We start from the raw sequence: 27,751 nt of genomic DNA on the forward strand, positions 1-27,751 counted from the left end.
TGGAGTCATCAGCACAAAATGCATAGAGTTGGATGATGCATGGAGGATGCCATTGATGTGGAAAAGAAATAGAGTAGTAGAAAGGACAAAACCCAAGTGAACCCTGAGTTCTTCGAAAGAAAGGATGAAATATCAACTGTATCATTGGTACAGATAAAGAAAAACTTGCATTTATATAGTGTGTTTCACAACTTGAGAACATAAAGCAAATTAGAACCAATTAAGTATTTTCAAAGCTTAGTCATTGTTGTAATGTAGGAAACATGGCAGCAAATTTGTGCACAGCAGGATCCCAGCAATAAAATAATCTTACTGGGATCACAGAAATAAAATAATAACCAGATGATCTGCTTTTAGTGATGTTGGTTGAGGGATACATATTGGCCAGGACACTAGAAAGGACTCCCCTGATGTTCTTCAAAATAGTGCCATGGGATCCTTTACATCCACCTGAGAGAGCAGATAGGGCCTCAGTTTAATGTGTCATCTGAAAACTGGCACCTTCAACAGTGCAACACTTCTTCAGTTCTGCATAACACTGTCAGCCTGGATTATGTGCGCAGGTCTCTGAAGCTGGATTTGAACTCGCAGCCTTCTGACTCACAGATGTGATTCATACCCACCGAATTGAACACAATACTCTACTTGAGGCTTAATTAGTCTTTTATAAAGATATAGCATAACTTCCTTGTTTTTGTATTCTATTCCTCTATTAATAAAGCCAAGAATGCCATATGTTTTTTTAACAGCCTTCTTAGCTTGTCTTGCTACCTTCAAGGTGAGGTGAGAGTAACATCAAGGCAGCATTTGACAAATGTGGCATCAAGGAGCCCTAGCAAAACCGGAGTCAATACGAATCGATGGGGGGAGAGCTCTTTGCTGGTTGGAGTCATACCTAGTGCGAAGGAAGATGGTTGTGGTTGTTGGTGATCAATCATCTCAGCTCTATGATAGCACTGCAGGAGTTCCTCATGGCAGTGTCCTAGGCCCAACCATCTTCAGCTGCTTCATCAATGACCTTCCTTCGATCATAAGGTCAGAAGTGGGGATGTTCACTGATGATTGCACAATTTTCAGCACCATTTGCAACTCCTCAGATACTGAAGCAGTCCGTGAAGAAATGCAGCAAGACTTGGACAATACCCAGGCTTGGGCTGATAAGTGGCAAGTAATATTTGTGCCACACAAGTGCCAGGCAATGACCATCTACAACAAGAGAAAATCTAACCATCTCCCCTTGATATTCAATGGCATTACCATCACTGAATTCCCCACTATCAACATCCTGAAAGTTACTATTGACCAGAAACTGAACTGGAGTAGCCATATAAATACCATGGCTACAAGAGCATGTCAGAGGCTAGGAATCCTGTGTAACTCACCTCCTGACTCCCCAAGGCCTGTCCACCATCTAAAAGGCACAAGTCAGGAGTGTGATGGAATACTCTCCACTTGCCTGGATGGGTGCAGCTCCAACAACACTCAAGAAGCTCGACAACATCCAGGACAAAGCAGCCCACTTGGTTGGCACACCATCCAAAAACATTCACCCCCTCCACCACCGATGCACAGTGGCAGCAGTGTGTACCATCTACAAGCAACACACCAAGTCTATTCTGATGTTCTGGGAGTTCTGATGAAGGGTCACTGATCTGAAACAGTTAACTCTGCTTCTCTGTCCACAGATGCTGCCAGACCTGCTGAGTATTTCCAGCATTTCTTGTTTTTATAACACACCAAGGCTATTCAGGCAGCGCCTTCCAAACCCCCGACCTCTACCACCTAGAAGAAGGGCAGCAGATGTGTGGGAACACCTCCACCTGCAAGTTCCCCTCCAAGTCACACACCATCCTGACTTGGAACTATATCGTCGTTCCTGCACTGTCGCTGGGTCAAAATCCTGGAAATCTCTTCTTAACAGCACTGTGGGTGTACCTACCCCACATGGACTGCAGCGATTCAAGAAGGCAGCTCACCACCACCTTCTCAAGGGCAATTAGGGATTGGTAATAAATGCTGGCCTGGCCAGCGACGCCCACATCCCATGAAATTAATATTAAAAAAAAATTGTGTACATATACCCCAGGTGTCTCTGTTCTTGCACTCCCTTTAAAATTGTATCATCTAGTTTATATTGCCACTCCTCATTTATCCTACCAAAAGTATTAACATATCTTCGCATTAAATGTTATCTGCCAAGTGTCTACCCATTTCACCAGTTTGTCTAGGTCCTCATGACATCTGTTACTATCCTGTTCATTGCTTACTACATTTCTGAGTTTCGTCTCTTTGCAGATTTTGAAATTATGCTCCATGACCCCAAGTCTAGGTCATTAATATATATCAAAAAGTATCGGAGAAAAATTGTTTATTATCCTTACGTGCAGGCAGAAGTCACTACACAAAAGTATTCACTGTTTTTCTTCAGCTATCAAGGTATGTTATATATTATATTGAATAGGAGTGAGCCCTCTAATCCACCTGTAACTTTGATCCTCTTTAGCCATTATCCGCTGCTATTTCTGCTCTCATCCAAAATATCAAGCTTCACAGATTTGATCCTATGCTCATGCTTCAGAGTTCACTGAAATACTCGTCCTTTAAGCAATATCTCATACTCTGCTGACAAATGGAGCTTCACCGGTTCTCTCTGTTGCTTCAATACTAGCTTTATTTGGAAGAATTTAGCACAATGTAAGAATAAAGTAAATCCTGAGTAAATTTTCACATTCTGCATTAATTGCTGCTTAACAAGTACTTAATTAGCAAAAAATAAGTTAGCATGATTCATTTCCATGCATTATAAATATTCGGCGTGAAGTTGCTCTTGGGCAGTAGCAAAAACAGACGATAGTGAATGAGTAAGATAAACAGAAAATGCTAGAAATATTCATCTGTTCAGGCAGCATCTGTGGAGAGAGAAACAGAGTTAGCATTTGAGATTGATGCTCGTAGAACGAGTGTAGATGGAGGTCACCTAAGGCATGGAAGCAATTGATAAGAGAGAATAAGTGGCCAGGGGCCCATGGTCAGTATTTTCCTTTGTTTCCACTCTTGGACAGTGGTGCAAAATGGCAGAATCAGATTGACTGCAACTAAAGCAGGCAGCCAATTGTATATCACCTGTTTTGTGCCACTGCCCTAGATGAATTTCTACCCCACTATCTCCTTACTCCATCTTCACAAACAAGCTAACAAAGCAGCATACAATACAATATCTTGCCATGTAAGCTTTGTAGCAAGGGATGCTTTATTGCTCGAACTCTAAAACATGCCCTTACGCTCCTTTAGGTAACCAAGAGCAATTGGTGGTACAGCCTAATAATGAAGCCTCAATCAAGCAGTTTACAGCATCCACTCCTATAGGAGCAAGAATCAGCACAGATATATCCACCCTGAGGAGTCAGTTAGTGAGTTTCAGGAGGGAGCACTTGGTAAAGCACAGCATGGGTGATTTGGAGCTACTGCAGGTGGAGGTCAGGGACCAAAATCCTGCTGATCACACAAGCTCCTCTAACCGTTTCGCCCCAGGATTTTTTCAAGGTCTGCCTATAAATATAATTTGATAGGTCAGCATCATGCAGTAATCTAAGTGTGTGTGCCAAGTAGCATGTCTATGGCCAGATATGGAGAAGTCCACAGACTGCAGCTGTACAGTGCTGCATGACCACAGCCCTCTGCAAAGATTCAGGTCCTAACCTTCATCTGAAGAATGACCTTGGCTCATTGGCAGTACTCTCCTCTGTCAGAAGGTTCTGGGTTCAAGCCTTATTTCAGGATCTAAGCACGTCATCCAGGCTAACGCTACAGTGCAGTACTAAGCAACATTCCCTCTCAGCTACGTGGATGCGTGGCCACACAGTGGTCCAGAACTTACCACGCAAGGGACAAACAGGTCGCTCAAAAGAAGCGGTCCCTTTAAGATGTGCATATGCGCAACTGCAATGGAATCTTAAAGGGACCATGCAGTTCAACAAACAGGCCGTGCACAGCAAAGGGAAATTAGGAGGAACATTGGTACCAAGGCATCCTCCTACCCTGCTTTCTCTCTGGACCAACATTATTAAAATAGATAAACTGGTTACTCACCTCGTTCCTGTTTTTTGGATCTTATTGTGCCCAAATTAGCTGCTACATTTTGCTACAAAACAATATTTCAAAAGTAACTAGTTAGCTGTAAAGTGCATTGCCACTTCCTGAGGTCATGAAAAGCACGATATAAATCTAAGTTCTTTTCTTTTTACAGGTTGTTAAATAAATGCTTTGACTAGATTCTAAATTGGGCTCCAATCTAAGCAGTCTGTTCTCTCTACATTCAAAATGTTGGAGAACGAGATAATGCAGGACTTCAATAACCTCTTTTCAATAACCAGAATGTCTGCAGCCACGGCGTGCGGTAAGTCCATTGAGGTGAAGAAGGAGCAGCGGGACCCGAGAGAAGTCCTGAGAAAAGGTGCCCCGAACACCCAAAAAATCCACGAACGGCCCCCCCGGCCGCAACTTCAAAGCGCCCGCGGGAGATGGCTCGGAGAGCATCTGCAGCGCACTGTCGGCAATGCTGCATGCCTTTATTTAAACCCCTGCAAAAAAAAAACCCTTAGCAAATGTAATCACCTCTAAGTCTGCCAAATGATGCTTCACCTCCCGAAGGACGTGGATGAGCTTTCCGGACGTCGATGGTGGGCACTGAGGAAATGGCTTATTACCTGCACCAGCTTCCCCCCCCCCCTCCCCTTTTACCCCCCTTCCACCCCACCCCCCGTCCCCTTCCCTGCTCCACCCTCTCAGCTCACCCCCTCACAACCCCGTCCCAGCCCGCCCCCCCCTCGCACCATCTTCACCCCGCACCCCCTTCCCCTGCACCCCCCCCCACCCCTCCCCCGTGCATCCCCTCCTCCCACCAGCACCATCCTACACCTGTGTAGGGGCCCCAACAACCCCACTGCCTTGTGGGAGTCTCAGGAGAGACCAAGGCTAAGGGAGTAAACCCTAACAGATAATCCGCAGAGGAACCCCGCAGGGGTCATGTGTCACCTTTGGCATGTTTCCGGCAGTTCCTGCAGCCATACTGGTGCCAAACGTCGTGTCCTGCACTCCTTTGGACCCCACCAGAAAGGCCGAGAGAGGGGTTTTGACGACTGGGCAACTCTCAACCTCCATAAATTTGCCCAGGCATGCGCCATGGAGAGGTCACTCCATAGTTGCCTCACAGCGACTGAAACAACACGGAAGGCAGCAGTTACGGGTTATAAGTCCAGATAAATTGGCGTAGAAACTGGGCGCCACGGGTTGCCTTTGTCGGTGGGAGAGGTCATTGCACCTCACTGGACAGCTACCGCCCGCCTCAAACCGGGCAGCCCCCGGTCAATAAGGTTCTGTCCCGCCACAGTCTGCCTGCTTCAATGGGTGCTTGGAGCTCAGGGTCATTGCCCGAAAGGTGGACTGATACACCGCACCAAACAACATGAAAAAAGGAAAGAAGGTACCAGCCCTTCGCTTTGCGAGCTGGAACGTCAGAACTATGTGGCCTGGCCTGTCGGAAGACCTTACACAAATCAACGATTCTCGGAAGACCGCCATCATTAACAACGAGCTCAGTAGATTCAATGTGGACATTGCAGCACTTCAGGAGACTCGCCTCCCCGCGAGTGGCTCTCTAGCAGAGCAAGACTACACCTTCTTCTGGCAGGGCAGGGATCCTGAAGAACCAAGACAGCATGGAGTGGGCTTTGCCATCAGAAACTCCTTGCTCAGCATGATAGAGCCTCCCTCAAATGGCTCGGAACGCATACTGTCCATCCGACTGCTCACCACCTCTGGTCCAGTACACCTACTCAGCACTTAAACAGTGTTCAAATCACACGCAGCTTCCACAGTGCGGACTGCAACACCGACCACACCCTGGTGTGCAGCAAGGTTAGACTCAGACCAAAGAAGTTGCATCATTCCAAGCAGAAGGGCCACCCGCGCATCAACACGAGCAGAATTTCTCACCCACAGCTGTTACAAAAATTTCTAAATTCACTTGTAACAGCCCTTCAAAACACTCCCACAGGGGATGCTGAGACCAAGTGGGCCCACATCAGAGACGCCATCTATGAGTCAGCTTTGACCACCTATGGCAAAAGTGCGAAGAGAAATGCAGACTGGTTTCAATCTCATAATGAAGAGCTGGAACCTGTCATAGCCGCTAAGCGCATTGCACTGTTGAACTACAAGAAAGCCCCCAGCGATTTAACATCCGCAGCACTTAAAGCAGCCAGAAGCACTGCACAAAGAACAGCTAGGCGTTGCGCAAACGACTACTGGCAACACCTATGCAGTCATATTCAGCTGGCCTCAGACACCGGAAACATCAGAGGAATGTATGATGGCATGAAGAGAGCTCTTGGGCCAACCATCAAGAAGATCGCCCCCCTCAAATCTAAATCGGGGGACATAATCACTGACCAACGCAAACAGATGGACCGCTGTGTTGAGCACTACCTAGAACTGTACTCCAGGGAGAATGCTGTCACTGAGACTGCCCTCAATGCAGCCCAGCCTCTACCAGTCATGGATGAGCTGGACATACAGCCAACCAAATCGGAACTCAGTGATGCCATTGATTCTCTAGCCAGCGGAAAAGCCCCTGGGAAGGACAGCATTACCCCTGAAATAATCAAGAGTGCCAAGCCTGCTATACTCTCAGCACTACATGAACTGCTATGCCTGTGTTGGGACGAGGGAGCAGTACCCCAGGACATGCGCAATGCCAATATCATCACCCTCTAAAAAAACAAAGGTGACCGCGGTGACTGCAACAACTACCGTGGAATCTCCCTGCTCAGCATAGTGGGGAAAGTCTTTGCTCGAGTCGCTCTGAACAGGCTCCAGAAGCTGGCCGAGCGCGTCTACCCTGAGGCACAGTGTGGCTTTCGTGCAGAGAGATCGACCATTGACATGCTGTTCTCCCTTCGTCAGATACAGGAGAAATGCCGTGAACAACAGATGCCCCTCTACATTGCTTTCATTGATCTCACCAAAGCCTTTGACCTCGTCAGCAGACGTGGTCTCTTCAGAATACTAGAAAAGATCGGATGTCCACCAAAGCTACTAAGTATCATCACCTCATTCCATGACAATATGAAAGGCACAATTCAACATGGTGGCTCCTCATCAGAGCCCTTTCCTATCCTGAGTGGTGTGAAACAGGGCTGTGTTCTCGCACCCACACTTTTTGGGATTTTCTTCTCCCTGCTGCTTTCACATGCGTTCAAATCCTCTGAAGAAGGAATTTTCCTCCACACAAGATCAGGGGGCAGGTTGTTCAACCTTGCCCGTCTAAGAGCGAAGTCCAAAGTACGGAAAGTCCTCATCAGAGAACTCCTCTTTGCTGACGATGCTGCTTTAACATCTCACACTGAAGAGTGCCTGCAGAGTCTCATCGACAGGTTTGCGGCTGCCTGCAATGAATTTGGCCTAACCATCAGCCTCAAGAAAACGAACATCATGGGGCAGGACGTCAGAAATGCTCCATCCATCAATATTGGCGACCACGCTCTGGAAGTGGTTCAAGAGTTCACCTGCCTAGGCTCAACTATCACCAGTAACCTGTCTCTAGATGCAGAAATCAACAAGCGCATGGGTAAGGCTTCCACTGCTATGTCCAGACTGGCCAAGAGAGTGTGGGAAAATGGCGCACTGACACGGAACACAAAAGTCCAAGTGTATCAGGCCTGTGTCCTCAGTACCTTGCTCTACGACAGCGAGGCCTGGACAAAGTATGCCAGCCAAGAGCGACGTCTCAATTCATTCCATCTTCGCTGACTTCGGAGAATACTTGGCATCAGGTGGCAGGACTATATCTCCAACACAGAAGTCCTTGAAGCGGCCAACACCCCCAGCTTATACACACTACTGAGTCAGTGGCGCTTGAGATGGCTTGGCCATGTGAGCCGCATGGAAGATGGCAGGATCCCCAAAGACACATTGTACAGCGAGCTCGCCACTGGTATCAGACCCACCGGCCGTCCATGTCTCCGCTATAAAGACGTCTGCAAACGCGACATGAAATTGTGTGACATTGATCACAAGTCGTGGGAGTCAGTTGCCAGCATTCGCCAGAGCTGGAGGGCAGCCATAAAGACAGGGCTAAATTGTGGCGAGTCGAAGAGACTTAGTAGTTGGCAGGAAAAAAGACAGAGGTGCAAGGGGAGAGCCAACTGTGCAACAGCCCCGACAAACAAATTTCTCTGCAGCACCTGTGGAAGAGCCTGTCACTCCAGAATTGGCCTTTATAGCCACTCCAGGCGCTGCTTCACAAACCACTGACCACCTCCAGGCGCGTATCCATTGTCTCTCGAGATAAGGAGGCCCAAAAGAAAAGAATAACCTCTTTGCTATCCAGTGCTCTGTAATCAAAGAGATCTCTTAAAATATTGAAAGAGTGCCTAGGTGCAGAGAATGGCAAGAGCTGGAGCAGACAATGTAGGTGTCTGTCAGGGTGAAGCCATATCTGTATCACCCACCTACCCATTCAAATAACTGCAGGTATATCACCGAGCATACAGGCCCAGACAAACATTGTATTACTAGTTGTAGGGCTATTTACTGACCCAGCCCAATGAGATATGGGGCACCTTCATTCCCTAGAGGCAGACACTGACAACCAACACTGCTTTTTTTCATTCATTCATGGGAGTTGAGCTTCACCGGCAAGGCCAGCATTTATTTCCCATCCTTGATTGCCCTTACGAAGGTGGTGATGACCTTCTTGAACCACTGCAGCCCATCTGGTGTAGGTACACCCACAGTGCTGTTCGGGAAGGTGGTCCAGGAATTTGACCCAGCAACAGTAAAGGAATGGCAATATAGTTCTAAGTCAGGATGGTGTGTGACTTGGAGGGGAACTTGGTGGTGCTGAAGTTCCCATGCATTTGCTGCCCTTGTCCTTCCAGATGGTAGAGATTGCGGGTTTGGAAGGTGCTATTGAAGGAGCCTTGGCGAGTTGCTGCAATGCATCTTGTAGATGGTACACACTGCTGCCACTGTGCAGCAGTGGTGGAAGGAGTGAATATTTAAGGTGTTGGATGGGTTTCAAGTGGGCTACTTTGTCCTGGATGATGTCGAGCTATTTGAGTGCTGTCAGAGTTGCACCATTCCAGGCAAGTGGAGAGTATTCCATCATGCTCCTTAATTGTGCCTTGCAGATGGTGGAGAGGCTCTGGCGAGTCAGGAAGTGAGTTACTCACCACAGAATTCCTAGCTCCTGACCTGTTCTTGTAGCCACAGTATTTATGTAGCTGTTCCAGTTAATTTTCTGGTCAATAGTAACGCCCCTGGGATGTTGATGGTGGAGGATTCAGAGATGGCAATGCCTTGGAAGATCAAGGGGAGATGGTTAGATTCTCTCTTGTTGGAGATGGTCATTGCCTGGCACTATTGTGGCATGAATGTTACTTGCCACTTAACAGCCCAAGCCTGAATATTGTCCAAGTCTTGCTGCATGCAGGCACGGACTGCTTCAATATCTGAGGAGTTGCAAATGGTCCTGAACATCGTACAATCATCAGCGAATATCCCACTTCTGACCTTATCTTGAAGGGAAGGTCATTGATGAAGCAGCTGAAGATGGTTGGGCCTAGGACACTACCCTGAGTGTTGTCCTGGGGCTGAGATGATTGACCTGCAACAACCACAACCATCTTCCTTTGTGCTCGATAGGACTCCAACCAGCGGGGAGTTTTCCGCCTGATTCCCATTGACTCCAGTTTTGCTAGGGCTCCTTGAAACCACACTCGGTCAAATGCTGCCTTGATGTCAAGGACAGTCACTCTCACCTCACCTCAGGAGATCAGCTCTTTTGTCCATGTTTCGACCAAAGCTGTAATGAGGTCAGGAGCTGAGTGGCCCTGGACGAACCCAAACTAAGTGTCAGTGAGCAGATTATAGCTGAGTAAATGCCATTTGATAGCACCGTTGGCGCCACCTACCATCAATTTGTTAATGATTGAGATGATGTGGTAATTGGCTGGATTGGATTTGTCTTGCTTTTGGTCGACAGGACATACCTGGGCAATTGTCCACATTGTCGGGTAGATGCCAGTGTTGTAACTGTACTGGAACAGCTTGGCTAGGAGCATAGCTAGTTCTGGAACACATATCTTCAGTACTACAGCCGGGAGGTTTCAGTATCCAGTGCCATCAACTATTTCTTAATATCAAGTGGAGTGAATCAAATTGGCTGAAGACTGGCATCGGTGATGCTGGGGACCTCAGGAGGAGGTGGAGATGGATCATACACCCGGCCCTTCTGGCTGAAGATGGTCGCAAATGCTTCAGGCTTGTCTTTTGCACTGATATGCTGGGCTCCACCATCGTTGAGGATGGGGATATTTGTGGAACCTCCTTCTCCAGTTAGTTATTTAATTGCCCGCCACCATTCACGACTGGATGTGGTAGGACTGCAGAGCCGTGATTTGATCCATGATTGTGGGATCTCTTTGCTCTGACTCTAGCATGCAGCTTCCACTATTTAGCATGCATGTAGTCCTGTGTTGGAGCTTCACCATTTTTAGGTATGCCTGGTGCTGTTCCTGGTATGCTCTCCTGCAGTCCTATTGAACCAGGGTTGATCTCCTGTCTTAATGGTAATAGTAGAGTGAGGTTATAGTTTGTGATTGAATACAATTCTGCTGCTGCTGATGGTCCACAGCACCTCATGTACGCCCAGTTTTAAGCTGCTAGATCTGTTCTGAATCTATCCCATTTAGCATGGTGGCAGTGCCACACAATACGATGGATGGTGTCCTCAGTGTGAAGACAGAACTTAGTTTCCACAAGAACTGTGCAATGGTCACTCGTACCAATACTGTCATGGACAGATGCATCTGTGACAGGTAGATTGGTGAGGATGAGGTCAAGTCGGTTTTTCCCTCTTGTTGGTACTGTCATCACCTGCTGCAGGCCCAGTCTGACAGTTATATCCTTCAGGACTCTGCCACCTCGATCAGTAGTGGTGCTACGGAGCCACACTTTGTGATGGACATCGAAGTTCCCCATCCAGAGTACATTCTGTGCCCTTGCTAACCTCAGTGCTTCTTTCAAGTGGTGTTCAACACGCAGAAGCACTGATTCATCAGCTGAGGGGTGGGGAGGGTGGGGGGCGGTAGGTGGTAATCAGCAGAAATGTCCTTGCCCATGTTTGACCTGATGCCATGAGACTTCATGGGGTCTGGAGTCAATGTTGATGACTCCCTTTGATTGTATACCACTGTACCACCACCTCTGATGGGTCTGTCCTGTTGGTGGAGCAAGACATACCCAGGGATGGTGATGGAGGAGCCTGGGACATTGGCTGGAAGGTTATGATTCGGTGAGTATGACTATGTCAGGCCTTTTCCCCACCATCCCACCTTTCACTTGCTTAAAACCTATTACATTTCTAACTTCTCCCAGTTCTACTGAAATGTCAGTGATCTGAAATGTTAACTCTTTCTTTCTCCACAGATGCTGCCTGACCTGCTGAATATCTCCAGCATTTTCTGTTTTTGCTTCATATTTCCAGAATCTGCAGTATTTTGCTTCTGTATGTCAGGCTGTTGCTTGACTAGTCTGTGGAACAGCTCTCCCAATGTTGGCACAAGTCCGTAGATGTTTGTGAGGGGGACTTTGCAGGGTCGACTGGGCAGGGTCTGTCGTTTCTGGTGCCTAGATTGATGCTGGTTGATCCATCCAGTTTTATTCTTATTCAGCTTTTCTATAGCGGTTTGATACAACTGAGTGGCTTGCCTGGCCATTTCAGAAAGCAATAAAGAGTATAAATATTGCTAGGGATCTGGGGCCAGACTGGGTAAGGAGCAGATTTCCTTCCCTGAAGGACATTAATGAATCAGATGAGATTTTATAACAATCCGGTAGCTGCATGATTTCATCATTACTGAGAATAGCTTTTTATTCCATCTTTATTAATTAAGTTTATATTCCCCCTGCTGCTGTAGTAGGATTTGATCTTATGGCTTGAATTTAACAGTAAGGCAGTTGCCCTGCCCACCAGCTGGAAAGCTGGGGGTGAGCCTGCCTCTACCGGGCCTGAAAGCCCCACTGCTATTTTGCGTGGCTCAGGCCTTTAACTGGCTTCAGTTGGGGCTTCTGTCCCTCTGAGGCAGGAAGTCCTGCCTCCAAGAGCTCCTGGCCCCAAGAGGGCCATCAGATCTTCAGTCGCTGCAGCGCTACTGGAAGTGGTGGTTACTGCTGGAACTGCACCCAGCAAGAAGAACGCGGCCTCCAAAAAGATAAGCGGGTGTCGAGCCTCACCAGGGATAATCAGCCATGTCCCGGTGAGGGGGCATGGGGGGTTGGAGTGTAGGGTGGGGGGGTTGTTTTTGTGGGGCCGGCCATGCTGCTGGGAGGCCCTCTGTGGTACACACGGTGCCCAATCAGGAGGGGTAACCCCCCAGTCCACAAGGAGGTCGGCATGTATTACTACACGGCCTCTTCAGGTGCCGAAATGCCCGTCCACCGCTGGCTAAGATACCAGTGGTAGCAAGAAGAGGCCCTTAAGTAGCAATTAATTGGCTACTTAAGGGCCTCAATTGACCTAATGGCAGGTGGGCACAGCACTCCCCACCCCCCCCCTCCCTCACCCCGCATCCCACCTAATCTTACCCCCCCCCCACTTCTTAGCCCGCTTCCGGGGTGTGGGGGGCATTAAATTCTGGCCCATGTCCACAACGCATTAGTCCAGGCCTCTGGATCAGTAGTCTCAGTAGCATTATAAATACACTATTCCCAGTTGCAGCCTTACTTCCTTCTTCCACTAGAAGGAGAGCACAGTTCAGAAGTACAGACCACACACCATACACTTTCATGAGAACAAAATATATTCAACATAACTCCACCACACACTGTAAGGGTTAACACAAGTTGGAATGTTTAATTCTGGGATATGAATAATACTATGCACTGTGACCTAATGCACAGTGGGGCTGTGGATGCTGAACAATACATTAACAGCCCCTTTTGCAGGCTCTGTCTTTCACCAGAAATGTCAATGACAATTTGAAGTAATTGGTTTTCTTGGCTAATTTAAGCAGATAAGTGTTGATACAATTTAGTGGTTTAGTATAACTTAGCCTAAACGAACAGTAACTATTTAAATTGCTGCACTTTAATGCTGATGCACAACCAATGGAGCTACATCTTTAAGTACTGCTTTTCATGCCATTGTATGTTTATACAACAGAGTGTTTCATTCTTGTAGAATTGTTGATGGCATTGAAGACGAGAAAAGTTCAATAGGGAACCAAAGGTTTGAGTTCTGCACTGAACATATGGGACAAGAATCATTCAGACTTGCAACTGCAGAAGGTAATGTATGTCATGTTCATACGTGAACCAATACAAATGTATTCCTCAATTATATCTGAATATTATTAAAAATTCTATCTATAGTAGATACTCCAGAACATTTTTAATGCCAACCATTTACAATGGAAATGGACGAAGTTAAATTTATAATGGAGAAACCTGCCTAAACATGTTAACATGTTTCGCTGTCACGATTTATTGATGAAATTATTGAATCATTCAAAATCTTTCTTTCTCAGTAATTGAAATTTCCACAGTCAAAAGGAAAATGGGGTGGGGCATGTAAAGGACAACCAATCAGATACTGCAATGTTCTGCTTCCAGCAAATTGAAAGTTATCCCCTATATTTTATTGATTTGAACCATTGTCAGCTGAGAGCATTGGCTGTTTTATTTTGTTAATTTTCTCTGTCAATTTTCTTCCCTTCTCTCCTCTGTGCCCTTTGCTGTGACATGGTCCCATAGGCACTGGACGCACTTTGATATGCCTTGCACAAGAGGCTATTTACTCATCCGTGAGCCTCCATAGTGAGTATTGCGAGGCTTTTGAGAGCACAACATCCTGATCCTGTCCTCACCTGAGATCCACACGTGTACACTAGCATCGATCATCAGGTGATTGATGCAGTCTTGACCACAGACAGATTCAGGAAAGGTCCCCACTATTACTTACAAAGGGGAGCAGGTAAGCCCTTGAAGCTGCTGTGAGTGGTACATCACCACAGCCTGTCAAAAATATTCCATTAAGCTAAGCCAGGCTCAAGATTTACTATTTGACAGACTCAGGATGAAAGTTTTGAAAGTCCCGCCCTCCTGCCACACATCAGGCAGTGCTACTGCTGGAAAGGATAATCGCAGCCAGTATATCTACTTTTGCTGGAAAAAATTAGGCTTCCAATCAGTCTTTCAGCCACATAAGGGGGAATTTCAAGTGGGAGCGGGATACGGGTGAGTGAGGGTGGGGGAGCGAAGAAAGGGTCAATCATACCAGCAGGGTCCCAAGAGATTTTAATTACCAGACCTTATCTGCATGCTGCCAGTAAGCTGCCCACCCGAAATGAGTGGAAATCAGCTGCTGGTCAGTGAGCCTGAACAGAAGCTCAGGCAGCAGAAGGCTGTTGGCCGGCTGACACCAAAGGACAGCTCACTGGTAAGAAGGTATGTCATGGGGAAGATGCTTTGGAGCGTTTCACAGGAGAGAACCAAGAAGGGAGCTGGGAAGTGCAGGGCAGGATAAATGCAAACTTACCATTTAGGAACTAGAGGTGTATTCCTGCTTCTCCTGGCACTCCAAGAAAACTATAAAATCTTACATTAAATGGCTTCTTTAGGTCCCCAATCTCTTTCCCCTACTGTGGCTTCCACACTTGAGCCAGAATTAAAATTGCAATCAGGGCCTGATTAAATCATTGAACTCAATCTGCACATTTAAAGAGACACCCCGTCAGCTTCAAGCATTTGCCTTTGCCACTTGCTCAGAAGAGCAGGTTAAAATCAAGATTGGCAGGAAGCAGGCAATAAATCATTTGGTAAGTGACACAGGTATTTTAACTGCCTACTTGCCCAGTTTCCGCCAAATGGGTAGGGTTAAAATCCCACCCACCATTTATTTTAATCTCCAGATCAAGTTATTTAAAAAATGCTAGTATTTTCAGGTAATTCAAATTGCTGCTGTAAATATAATCATCAGTACATGGTGCTACTGAATTGGAGGACAGCAGAGGGTTTGTAAATTATTGTTTGATGTTTGCAGACTTTGAGCAAGTTACTCCTGCCATTTTGGCTGCTAAAGCTGAAGAGACAAAGCAGCAGATCAAAAGGCTGAATGATGAGGTACGTATAATTATTGTCAATTCAAACTGTAAAGTGAGAAAACATGAGTCAGCATGAAATGCCAAAAATGAAATCCTCATATACAGGATTACATTTGAAAATATCTAAATATTGCAGATCGTTCTTGAATTTACAAAATATTATTCTACATGCATATACATATGTAACGGCTCATTCATTTTGCTTTGTTCAAGATGTTTAATATGTATGGAAACTAGTGTTTAAGTATGTCCAAATCAAGCACTAAGAAGCCCAAACAGCAGCAGTTTTTATATTTCCAATATGGAGGGCATGTTCTGTCATCATAAGAATGTGTTACTTGACTAAGTCTGGAAAGCTTAAGCATGAGTTGGCAATAATCAAGCGTTAGGAGCCCCTATGTGTGTGCCAGCTCACTGCTGAATTTTAGCCAGCTAAAACTCAGCAATAAATTATTTTCCATATTTCATATTTTATAACATTTATTTTATTTTACATATTTTTGTGAAATCAATGAAGTAACAAACACCTAAAGTTGCCATAAGGGTCTCTTACTCTCCTGCGGAAACCCTAGAGAAATGGTATAAATGGCTGTAGGGTTTTCACCAACCTTCCCCCAAAGTTACGGCAGGAAATCAGGAGAACTCTGTGGAAATTCCACCCAATATATTCAGCTATTGTTTTCATTGTTACTTTGTCAGAGAAAAATACAACTTATGTTTCAAAGTAGCAGGAAAAGTAAATTTTTTCCCAATTCATACTAGGCTTCTGTATTTCCCAGCATAACCCTGTCTACCACCTCTCTCTCCAGACCATTCATATCTTCACCAGGCTACTGCCAACACCCACCCTCGGGCCATCAGAATTTTCCTGAGCATCTTACCACTGACTATCTTCTCTTATGCTATTCCATATTTCATGTCCTCCTGGTATTTTTATTAAGAAGATTGCAATCAAAGAAAATGCCAAAAATCAGCAGCAGCATTTGATGCCAGTCTACATTTAAATCCAGTTGCCAAAATAAAGCTGGCATAAACTGCAGCTCTGTAGATTTAAGTTAATTGATTGTACTTATAAAAACCATTTAAATCATAGTTTACTGTATGTGTTTTCTTAATTTATGTTCACTATGCTACAATATAGAATGTTCCAAAATGATGGTGCGCTGAAGCCTCAAAGATAATGGCCCCAATTTTAAGTTTGCAATGTGCTGGGAACAGGGTGGGGTGGTAGAGTGATTTGACAATGCACAGGAAACCTGGAGTAAGTTCAGCGTGTCTGTCAGTGGCTTTTTAACTCCGCCACCTCCATATCGTTTTGCTTCCGCATTTCCTGTCCAAACTGCGACGATGTGAACCTGCATGATGCGATCTCAACTCTAGTATTTAAAGGGACAGTCCAAAGATGTGGGTTTGGAGTTGGAAAGAAGAGAGAAGCAAGTGTCAGAATGGAGTCCAGATGGGCAAAAGCTGTGCCCTTTGTCAGTGATGCTGCTGGTGCTCTGAGGAGTAGGAGAGAGATATTCTTCCTTAGCAATGGGAGGGCGAAACCTACAGCTGAGACCAAGAAGGTGTGGTTGGAGGTAATGGAGGAGCATGGTGACACACTCTCGAGTTCACTGCAGGAAGCACTTTAATGAACTAAACAGGTTAAAAAAGGTGAGTACTGTTGAACATTAACCTACGTCCTGCTGTGCACATCATACCAGCCCTTCAATGAGCCTTCTCAAACCTGTTCCAACACTCTTCACATCCACTTACCTTGCAGGTGCACCACTCCCATTTCTGTGCACGCCCTCACATCCCCATCTATTCACTTTGATTCACCCTTATCTAAATGCAATGTCATGCCTTTCACTCATAGTCACCCTCACCAAATACACTCCATCCATCGGATGAACACATGCCATTACATTCACTCATAGATCTCTTCTTTCCTTCTATGCAGGAGAACAGAGCACAGAACACCAGAGAGAGGCAGAGGACTGGAGGTGGCCCTCCACAGACCAGGCTCTGCACAACTTCAGAGGAGAAGTAAGTGGAACTTCAGCGTCCCTGGCTGTCAGAGATGGAGAGACAGGAAGCTCCCTGATATCCAGTGACACATTAAATAAACGCCACCCACATATCAGATGGCACTTATTCTGATTGACTTTGTTTCAACAGCAAGTGAAAGATAATCATCTTCATAATGAGATCTTGCAACATTCTTACCTTGCCGTGACTAATTCATCTCTTTTATCTCCCACAGGGCCTTCACGTGTGCAGCAGGAGTTGGTGGACGTGGTGGGCAACGGGTCCTCAGAGGAGCTGAGTCCTTCTGAGGGTGCACCGTCACAGGACTCATTCACGCCAGGCACCAGCTCAGATACTCACACTTTGGTGGGACCAGTAAGGCAGATAGTTGGGTTTTCACCTGGTGACTCACACTTCTTAAGTGAGTGACAGCAAGTGGAGGAGGCAGGGACAGCAGTAGAGAGTACCAGAGAGCTGAAACGGCTCTTAACAAACTCACAAATGGCATCCAATGTGACTGTGACAAAGATAAACTATCCCTCCTTGTCCTTCTCGACCTGTCTGCAGCCTTTGACACAGTTGACCACACCATCCTCCTTCAATGCCTCTCCATTGCCATCAAGCTAGATGGGACTGCACTTTCCTGGTTCTATTCTTATCTATCTAATCGTAGCAATGATCTCTCTTCCTACTTCCATGCTGATACCTCTGGTGTCCCCCAAGGATCTATCCTTGGCTCCCTCTTATTTCTGATCTAATTCTGCCCCTCGGCAATGTCATTCAAAAACGCAACATCAGTTTTCACATGCACGCTGACGACACCTAGTGCAACCTCACCACCACCTCGCTCAACTCCTCCACTGTTTCGAAACTATCAGACTGTTTATCTGACATCCAGTACTGGATGAGCAGAGCTTTCCTCCAATTAAATATTGGGAAGACCAAATCCAATATCTTCGGTCCCCACTACAAACTCTGTTCCCCAGCCATCGACTCCGTCCCACTCCATGGCAGTTGTCTGAGGCTGAACCAGACCTTTCGCAAACCTGGTGTCATATTTGACCTGAAAATGAGCTTCCCAAAACATATCCATGCCATCGCTAAGACTGCCTATTTCCTCCACTCTGCCTCTACCTCAGCTCATCTGCTAACGAAATCCTCATCCATACCTTTGCTACCTCTAGACTTGACAGTTCCTGGCCGGCCTTCCACATTCTATCCTTCGTAACCTTGAGGTCATCCAAAACTCTGCTGCCCATATCCTAACTCACACCAAGCCCCATTCACCCATCACCCTGTGCTCGCTGACCTACATTGGCTCCCAGTTAAATAACACCTCAATTTTAAAATTCGCATCCTTATTTTCAAATACTTTCCCCTCCCTACCTCTGTAATCTCGTCCAACTACAACCCTCCAAGATATTTGCACTCCTCTACTACTGGCATCTTAAGCATCCCTGATTTTAATTGCTCCACTATTAGGGGCTGTCCTTTCAGCTGTTTAGGCCCTAAGCTCTGGAACACCCTCCTAACATCTCACTGTCTCTATACCTCTCTTTCCTCTTTTAAGGTGCTCCTTAAAACCTACTATACTACCTCCTTGTGTGGCTTGGGGTCAAATTTTGCTTTATAACACTCCTGTAAAGAAACTTGGTACATTTTATTACATTAAAGGTGCTAGATAAATGGAAGACCTTGTTGCTGTTGAACAGAGATGCTGTATTTCAGAGTCCATCAATGAAGTGGAGAATCATTGAGCAGCAGCAGACAGTGTGCACTGACAGATCCTCAAAGTAGAATCACCAGTATTACAGAGAGATTGGAGGAGTCCACCTCAAGCATGAGGGGATGATGACACAGGCCACTGAAATAATGTCTTCTTCCATGGATAGAGTGACCAGTGGCATGGACCGTCATATGCTCAAACCAAATGAGTCTATGCATGCTTTGAACGCCATCATGCAGCCTCTGGATGCCAACACGTCAGAAACCTTAGCCTTGACCTTATGGAATGCACTGATCTACACCAAAGTGTTCTCCAGCACAGTGGTAGCAGTGAGTGCAACTAGGCCTTGAGACGGTTGATGGTGAAAGGGGACATGGAAGTGGGGGCTCAACTGAAAGCGCTTCAACTTCTCAGCCACAGCTCAGCTCCTAGTCAGTACCCCACATGCTGCCTGATCTCCTGATGGCCAAATCTCCCCCTGCACAGATGCAAGTGAAGCAGTCTTTAGCGGGGCCTCTATTGGCTCCAAAACCCAGGAGACTTCAGCAGGCAGAGCAGGGATCTGAGCAGCATGACTCTACTGCTCCTAAAGCCACACGGATTGCACCATGTAGAAGTAGCACAGAAAGTCATAGTAAGGTTTTGTACTTGCACAAAGTGTGTACACATGGTTTCTGAGAAAATGTTGTATAGATAGGTTTTTTTTATGTGTGCTATTTAGCACACATAAATGTCATTCTTCTTCACCACTTTCCCGTCTTGTCCATTCTTGGGTACTTGGTGCTAAGTGGCCTTCTAAGTGGACCAACGGAGGGGATGTTCAATGGGTAGTCGATCAATTGCAGGATTACTTTGTGTCAGTGGCATTGTGGGGAGGAGGGAGAACAGCAGCTGTTGCATGTTCTGGTGACATGGGTCCACTGCTTCAAACTACATTAGCTGTACATTAATAAGGGTATCTTTGGCCACCCGGACAGCAATATGAGCAGCTGGGGATGCATCGATCTTGTCACCCTCTTTCTCTTCTACCACCTCCCCCTCTGAATTGTCTGCGGAGGATCTGAACTCTTCGACTTGTTCCTCTTGCATGTCTAAGTCTCACTGTTACACAATGGTGTTCAGAGCACAGAGAACCACAACCATTCTGGAGACCCTCCCTGGTGCGTACTGAAGGGCACCTCCAGATGTGTCAAGGCACCTGAAGCACATCTTCAGCAGATGGATGGCCTGTTCAATCACACATCAAGTGGTGACATGGCAATCATTGTAGCAATGTTGGACTTCAATGTTGGGATTTCTCTGATGGGTATCATGAGTCAAGTTTGCAGTGGGTGTCCCTTATTGCCTATCAGCCATCCTTTAAGTCTGTTTCCAGCTGCAAAGAGATCAGGGAGCTTGGACAAAATAATCATGGCAGCTGCCCAGGATCTTGCACACATCTGCAGAAGGATCTGGAGGCAAAACAGTTGAGGGCAGTGGTGACTTTAGCAGCCACTGGTAACGCATGGCTGCAGAGTCCATGAGGCAACAGATCTTCTTCTAGGAAGGTGAGGGTGTCTGCCACCACCTGATGTGATATCCTAAGCCTCCTGATGCACTGGTGTTCAGACATGTCAAGGAAACTGACCCTCTGCATCTAGATCCTGTAAGCTGCACCTCTCTGCTGATCCTCTGTCTGCTACCTGTCTCTCTGCTGTGCAGCTACAGGCCTGTGAACAGCAGCCTGCTGTGGGTGCTGCTGTGGATGTTGTTGCCGGTCATCTTTGTCCTCATCTGAGGTCCAATCTAAGCTAACATAACTGGCACCCATCCTGATGTGATGTAGCAAACCTCCAAAGTGTAGAAAATAACCTCTCAGCAAAAGTACTGTGAACAAAGCCTTTCCCACTAGAGGGTAAGAAAGCAGCTGTGAGTACTGAATATTTATCAGCATATTTCCCTGTGATTGATTCAGCCCCCTCAATTACCTTTGTGTAACTCACCTTGCTTTCACTGACGAGTTTCAGGAAGCCCATAGATTAAAGTCAAAAGTGTATTGAAATATCACTCTAATTGAGTGATTAACATATGGTAATTACAAATCTGCCTCTCTCGAGGGAGTTGCACACTGCAGCCTAACATGCTTGAGTGAAATGTGGAAGTTAGCAGGTTGAAGTTGGCTTCCCAAAGCACTGTCAATTTCACAGGTTGTAACCCCCCATTCCTACCCAAACCTACCTGCTTTTGTAACTTTTTGAAAATAAAACTGCAGAAACATATGGTGAGTCCTTAATCTGGATTCCTGCTATATTTTATATAACTAACAGATGCTCTAAGGGTTGTGAATCTTTAGAATTCTCGAACCCAGAGGGTTGTGGATGCTCCATCAAGGCCGAGATAAACATATTTTTGGTCGCTCAGGGAATCAAGGGATATGGGGAGCGGGTGGGAAAGTGGAGATGAAACCATTGAATGGCGGAGCAGGCTTGAGGGGCCGTATGGTCTATTCCTGTGCCTATTTCTTATGTTCTTATGCTACTCCAGCAGATTCCTACTACAATAGCATACTGCTCACTTCACGACTTTGCCTTTTCATAAGCCTCAATATATCACAGATTTGCTGAACTGTGCCTAAATCTACCCTAATGCTGATGATTGCTGATCGGAATCTCACATTTTTAATCATAGCTTTTGTTTTCAAACTACAATGATCTGGGACAGGTGTTTGTTCCAATGGGCAGCAATAGTAGAGCAATGGCCATTGATACATTTAGCAGAGATCAGAGATAGCACTGTGAAAACACAAGATAATATTCAAAGCAGGGTCTAGCACTTAATTTAGTCACATTAAAAATACATTTGTGCTATTGCCAACAAGGGATTAAAGCTGCTGAATAGAAATAACATAACTAGTGGACCATAAGCTTCAGTAAAAGTCTTCAATGTCAAGTATGGTTTCAAATGTCTCAGTAGATTTTGTTATGAAGGTGACATCTGAAAATGAGAATACCCTTGGAAGCAAAGCTGTAATTAACAAAAACATTTGTAGTTCCATGGTGTACAACAAGCACATTTAAAAAGAAATGTGACAGCATTTGAAATAAGAACGAACCAAGTTTTTTTGGGAAATGTTCATGAATGACATTTTTATTATCTATGACAGTAAATTTGAACTTCAAGTCTGGAGTCTGAGCTGTGATGTTTTCTCATTCTGTCTTTAACTGTTCAAAAAGCAAATACATTTGAGAGAGGCCATCCTAGTTCATTAATACAATAAAAATATGTAGTTTCCCCAATGATATCATCTAACTATACCTTGACTGACAAATGCCAAAAGTAAAGAAGGCAGAAATTTCTCCTGGGAGAACTGAATATTTAGACAACTGCGCAAGATTAATTTCCACCCCAGAGGTGAAATAAGGGAGGTTAGAAGCACCAAAAGAGAATATGAAAAAAGACTCAGTCAGGATAATAATAAAACATATAACATAAGCATAGTAAAAGCAAGAAGATAGTAAAATAATGGGTGGTGACACAGAGAGCTTACGAAAGCAATCCTGTAAGTAGAAAATGAAAGAATGGAAGAGACACTTAACACGTATTTCCACCTCTGTACTTACAAAGAGGTGTGAAGGGCTAAGGAATAGGAGGTGGAGGAATTACAAACATTAAAAAGTTAGAAAGGAAAAAAAGTACTGATAAATGGGTAATTGGCCGATTTCCTTTCCCCCCATACCCACCACCTGGACACTAGACAGGCAGATCACACTCAAAGGGCCATATTTTATGTTTAAGATGCCAGTCTCACCATCGGGACCGGAAACGGATGTGAGGCACGTCAGGGGGAAAAGTGGCTGGCCGCATGCTGTAATGAGAAACTTTTTATGTTGTCTGATGCAACATAAATGAAATGCGTGGAATCCAGGTTGTTGAAAATCTCAAACAGGTTTATTAGCAGCTCGCAAGTATATATAGTGCAGAGCTAATTATTTACATTACTCGCCTCTAGGTGTTACAGTAACAGAGTGAATCTGGCTGGCAGTCACACAATCACACAACATCCCACTTCTTTCCAAAGATAACTCTCAAATGCTAAAAGTAATAAACATATAAAATTAGATAGCATCAAAATTATTTACACATGGATAGAGATTATGAACTTTATAGGTATAGAGGCTCAACAGTCCATATATTGTCTCGGTGGTTTGACAACTCTTGCTTGGGGAGTTTGCATCTCATCTGTTACTGTTCTTTCTGTAGTTCTCCCTCTCTGCATTCAGTTTCTGTTGCTCTGCCTTCAGCCTGCTAACATGCTCTGTTGCTTTTCTCAAGATGACCACCTTTGAAGCCTTGTCATTCTTGGAAAGTTCCAGCACCTGATCTCAAAGAGTCAACAGACAATGCTTCAACTCTTTCCACCTCTGCCTCTTGAGGACTTTGTGTGTCCTTAGCCTTTCTTCATCCTCTGCATCTGAAGGCTTGGGGCTCAAGGTTGAGGACTTGTCGGGGGAAGAGTACTTGGTTTCATGGAGATACTTGTCCATTCTGGCTCATTGTGGTGCTGGCGGTTCTCTAGAAAGAAGTGAAGGTGTGTCATAGTTGTGCTGTTGCTGGATTTCCAGACTGCACCATTGGTCAGAGTCTGCGAGCGGGTTCCGGGCCTTGGAGATTTCTCCTTGGCAATGCTGTCGTGGATGGTTATGATGTTGAGGTCCTAGCACGCTGGTAGTCCTGCCACTGCTGGTCCGCTCATGTCTACTAGGTAGTACATTTGTCATGTCTATGCCGACTTACTGCATCTGCATTGCATTGTTAATCTGCCACTGCAAGGGTTGGGTGGCCCATTGTATGCGGATAACTTGGCAATTGTCGGTTGTATCATTGCTTTCCAATGACTCCGGTACATATCTTTGAGGATTCAGACTGGTAGGATATTTGCACTAACACCAGTGTCAATCTTGACCCTGAGTGTATGTTTGCCAGCTTTCTTTGGGCACCTGATGTTAATAGTGGCGAAAGCTACCAGTTGTTGACGTCATCAACGTGATGTGTAACGTTCACGATGTGGAACGCCTGTTCGTCTTCTGTCTAAGAACTACTTCTCTCTCAGTCTTGTCTCAGGTCTGTTTCGCTGGTGACTTCATGTATTGGCTTGTGTTTATGCAGGTCTCTGGTGCTTTCTTTGCTGTTGCTGCCCCGTTTTCTGCTTGTTTGTGTCTAACCGTAACTTCTGGCTGCGTCTTTGGAGCCAGAATTCCTGCATAGGCGGGCCCAGTGTCCTTTTACACCGCATTCCTTACACAGGTCTTGAAATGCAGGAGAACTTTGCCGTGGGTGGGTCCAATCACACCTACCACACAGCTTGCTTGCTCTTTTCAACCTAGTTATCGTGCTGATACTGTTGTCTACACCTAGTGCTTGTAAGTGCTATTATTATCGAGGTACAATGGCTTTGTATTTCCTGCCATCTTCCAGCAGTGTATCAATGCTGTGACCTTTCTTTTTCCCCAAGAGGTCCTTCTGAAACCCTTCAATGAGTGTTGATACAATCGCCAACTCCATTATTCGGTCTGACAGCTTAACTTCTGAAAAATTGCACTTGTTGCCCTTGCTACGGCATCTACTGTTGAACGGATTTATTGATTCCTGTGGCTGTTGCCTGGAGGACATCAATTCTAGGTGGTGAATTCTGAAATTCATTCTTAATCTGAGCTGATTAAGCATTTTCCATATCTTTGAAGGATCTTTCAGGTCCTCTTCAGATATGCATGAGGTAATTATTCTGTGTAATCCCTCAGTTCCAATTGCTATCATTATTTTTACAGCCTGTTTTTCTGGTTCTGCAATTACTTGGTCTATCAAGCATAATTGCTCTGTTGAAACAGTTTGAAATCTGATAGGATATCCAAGGCATTCCAGTTCATGCTGGGAAAATTGGTATCCATGTTCCTGCTGTTGTTTTGCTTTAAACCTTGCTTTAAGACTTGGTTCTGTGACTCTGCACTGATTTCCCTTTAAAGAAATTCTCTTCTTTAGACTGACTAGTTTGATTGACAGGAGCAGCTTGTCTGTTTATCTAGCTTCCAGTACTCTAGTTTGTCTCTTTATACAGCTCTGAAATAGACATTTCAATTTTTTTTGATAGAGTTTGTTTATGCAGCCGTTCTGTAGGTAATTCTTCATGCTTGAATGGCTTTATGGGTCTTTTAACCCTGGCTGAGTGAATGAAAGCTCTTCACGTTGAAGTGATTTAATGGTCTTTTTATAGCTTTTGCTGTGAGCTGTGTGAATGGAGGATTCCCGCGTTTTTTGTTGTCGGATTCCTCCTGTAATTGCATCGACCTGATCAGCCTGGGGAGGAATCGGATCTTCCCCAAATTTTTTACTCTCCCAGGGATCCTTTGAGAGACAAAAAAAAATCAATCTTTTAAGGACTTCAAAGCTTCTCTTTTTTTTAAACTGGGATTTGTCTAGCCACGCTCACTGACTCACCCAATCACAGTAATGAGAACATTTTTGTGTTGTCAGATGCAACATAAATGAGATGCGTGGAGTCCAGGTTTTTGAAGATCTCAAACAGGTTTAATAACTGCTAAAAAGTATATACAGTGCACAGCTAACTATTTACATGACTTGCCTCTAGGTTTTACAGTAACAGAATGAATCTGGCTGGCAGTAACATGACTGTGTCCTGGTACTTGGCTCATTAGCATACTAATATCTTAAAGGGACTTCACTCTTAAAGGCAATCACACAACACACGCGATTCAGCGGCAGCTGACAAATTAAGCTTCATGAACCGTGACACCCAACCAATTGCGTTGTCGGAGTCAGGCCTGAAGGCAGGGAGTGTGGTGTCACCTGAGCCCTCGGCAGGTGCTGGCACCATTTTTGAAGGGCTGCTAGCCCTGCATTGAACTCTGCATTGTGAAGACCTGGAAGAGGAGGAGGTGATAGAAGAAACATAAGAGATGGCTGACAGTAGATCCCAGGCGGCCCCATGCTTCCCTGAAACCTCCCTCCAGGTGCTTTTGCAGGCTACAAAGGAGGGGAGGAGGAGACCTGGGAGCCAAATGAAGCAGGCCTGGCTCTGGATTGCAGAGGAGGTCAGCAGCCATGGGGTCACGCTGTGTCCATGGATTCAGTGCCAAAAGCAGCTCAACAACCTCATTCCGGCTGCAAAAGTGAGTACATTTTAATGCCTTCATCCTCTTGGGCCTTGCATCTGGCACAGCAGGAGGGTAGGTTGGGAGGAGAAAGGTAGACCCCCTCAGGCAAAGGGTCAGGGGATGCAAGCTGACTGCCAGCAGCATGGTGAAGTGGCCCTGAAAGGAGGGGCCCTGTCTTAGCATAATCTCACGAGGTTTCTGGAAAGGGGATGCATGCAGGAGTCATCTATGTGCCCGCATTAGTGGCACCTGGACTGCCACTAGCCTATGTCTTGAAATTGATCTCCCTGGGGGGACCAACAGCTTCTTTCTCTCTGTCTGCAGAAGCTAGCACACAATCGGAGAGAGTGGGCCAAGACTGGCGGTGGGCTGCCCATTCTCCATGTACTAACCCTGATGGAAGAGGAGGCTGGACCACAGGACAGCTGGAGCATCATGGATGGAGAGGCAGGGGTACATTCCCAAGACAGTGAGTAAGGTCTCCCTGGGGCACAAGGCTGCATCTGCAGCAATGGATCCATGCTGCTCATTAGGCATCCAGTGTCCACAAGGGTCTACATTGTAGGAGTGTGTGCTATGGTGGGAGGGGAAGCCCTTGATCCATACATATCTCTGTTCTCTCATGCAGGTCAAGCAGTGCCAAATCAGATGGCCTCCATGACGGTGGGAGAGCCTGCCACCTCGGAGGGGGAGGAAGGAGCCTCAAAGGGTCCATCATCACCCCATTCTCCTGCACCCGCCACCAGCGCAAATACGCACACGTCGAGTTTAGATCTGGGCATGCAAACTGTGAGCACATCACGCACATGCCTGAGCAGCTGACAGAGGCTGTGACAGTCCAGGCCTCTGAAAGTCAGAGGTCTGTGGGAGACCAGGCCCATGCTGGGCCCCAGGTTCAGAATGTGCCTCTGGTGTCAGCAGCATCACAGCAAGAGGTCAGGCAACATCTGGCAGAGATGCCAAAGACAATGCATGCCCAAGCGCGGATGATGGAGCAGTCCATCCAGGCCTTGAGTTCAGCATTGTTTCTGACTAGTGAACAAGTGGCTTTCTCCATTGAGCGATTGGAGGCTCTGATGGAAATCCACATCCAGCAGAGCACTCAGTGTCTGCTGGACATTTGTGCAGACCTCCATACCTTCATCTTGACATGGGCGCAAGGCAGCAGTGGCAAGGCTAGAGGGGGTAGGGGAACTGGAGTCACCACCAGGTCCTCTGCACTCTCAGGTCAACAGGGAGGCAGAGGTCTGCCTTGCTAGGGAGCAGGAGCGGCTGCCTCCCACAGTTGAGGGCTCCTCTCACAAGAACACAAGAAATAGGAGCAGGAGTAGACCATATGGCCTGTCGAGCCTGCTCCGCCATTCAATATGATGCTGCCTGATCTTAGATTTCAACTCCAATTTCCTGCTTGCCATTTCCCTTGAATCCTTGTGAGACCTCTCAGGGTGCTCCTGGTGCGGGCAGCTGCTCCTCTGTCCTTCTGCCAGTGATGCCAGATCCTCCTTCATCCTTGCTGACAGAGGGTGGTACTGCTTCTGAGCAGGAGGCCCTCAGTCGGAGGACGACCGCCAAGATCCTTAGCCTAGGGGCAGCAAGGTCAGCAGCCTGCCTCCACCTCAGCTGACTGCGCAAGGAGAGCACCTCCTAAGAGTTCACGTAGGGGAATAAAGAAGTGCGCATAGAATCACAGGGTTATAACA

General features: G+C 46.1%; 1 protein-coding gene across 1 annotated transcript in view; it reads left to right on the forward strand.

Annotated features, from left to right (window-relative positions):
• Nucleotides 1–27,751, forward strand: part of kcnh8 (potassium voltage-gated channel, subfamily H (eag-related), member 8) — a 533,200-nt gene that overhangs the window by 483,621 nt on the left and 21,828 nt on the right. Inside the window, exons 14-16 of the mRNA XM_068011912.1 lie at nucleotides 13,244–13,355; nucleotides 14,076–14,078; nucleotides 15,112–15,183. Coding sequence (XP_067868013.1) covers nucleotides 13,244–13,355; nucleotides 14,076–14,078; nucleotides 15,112–15,183 — 187 coding nt within the window. The remainder of the gene's footprint in view (nucleotides 1–13,243; nucleotides 13,356–14,075; nucleotides 14,079–15,111; nucleotides 15,184–27,751) is intronic.

Source organism: Heterodontus francisci, chromosome 2 (genome assembly GCF_036365525.1).
Source record: "Heterodontus francisci isolate sHetFra1 chromosome 2, sHetFra1.hap1, whole genome shotgun sequence".
Taxonomy (NCBI): Eukaryota; Metazoa; Chordata; class Chondrichthyes; order Heterodontiformes; family Heterodontidae; genus Heterodontus; species Heterodontus francisci.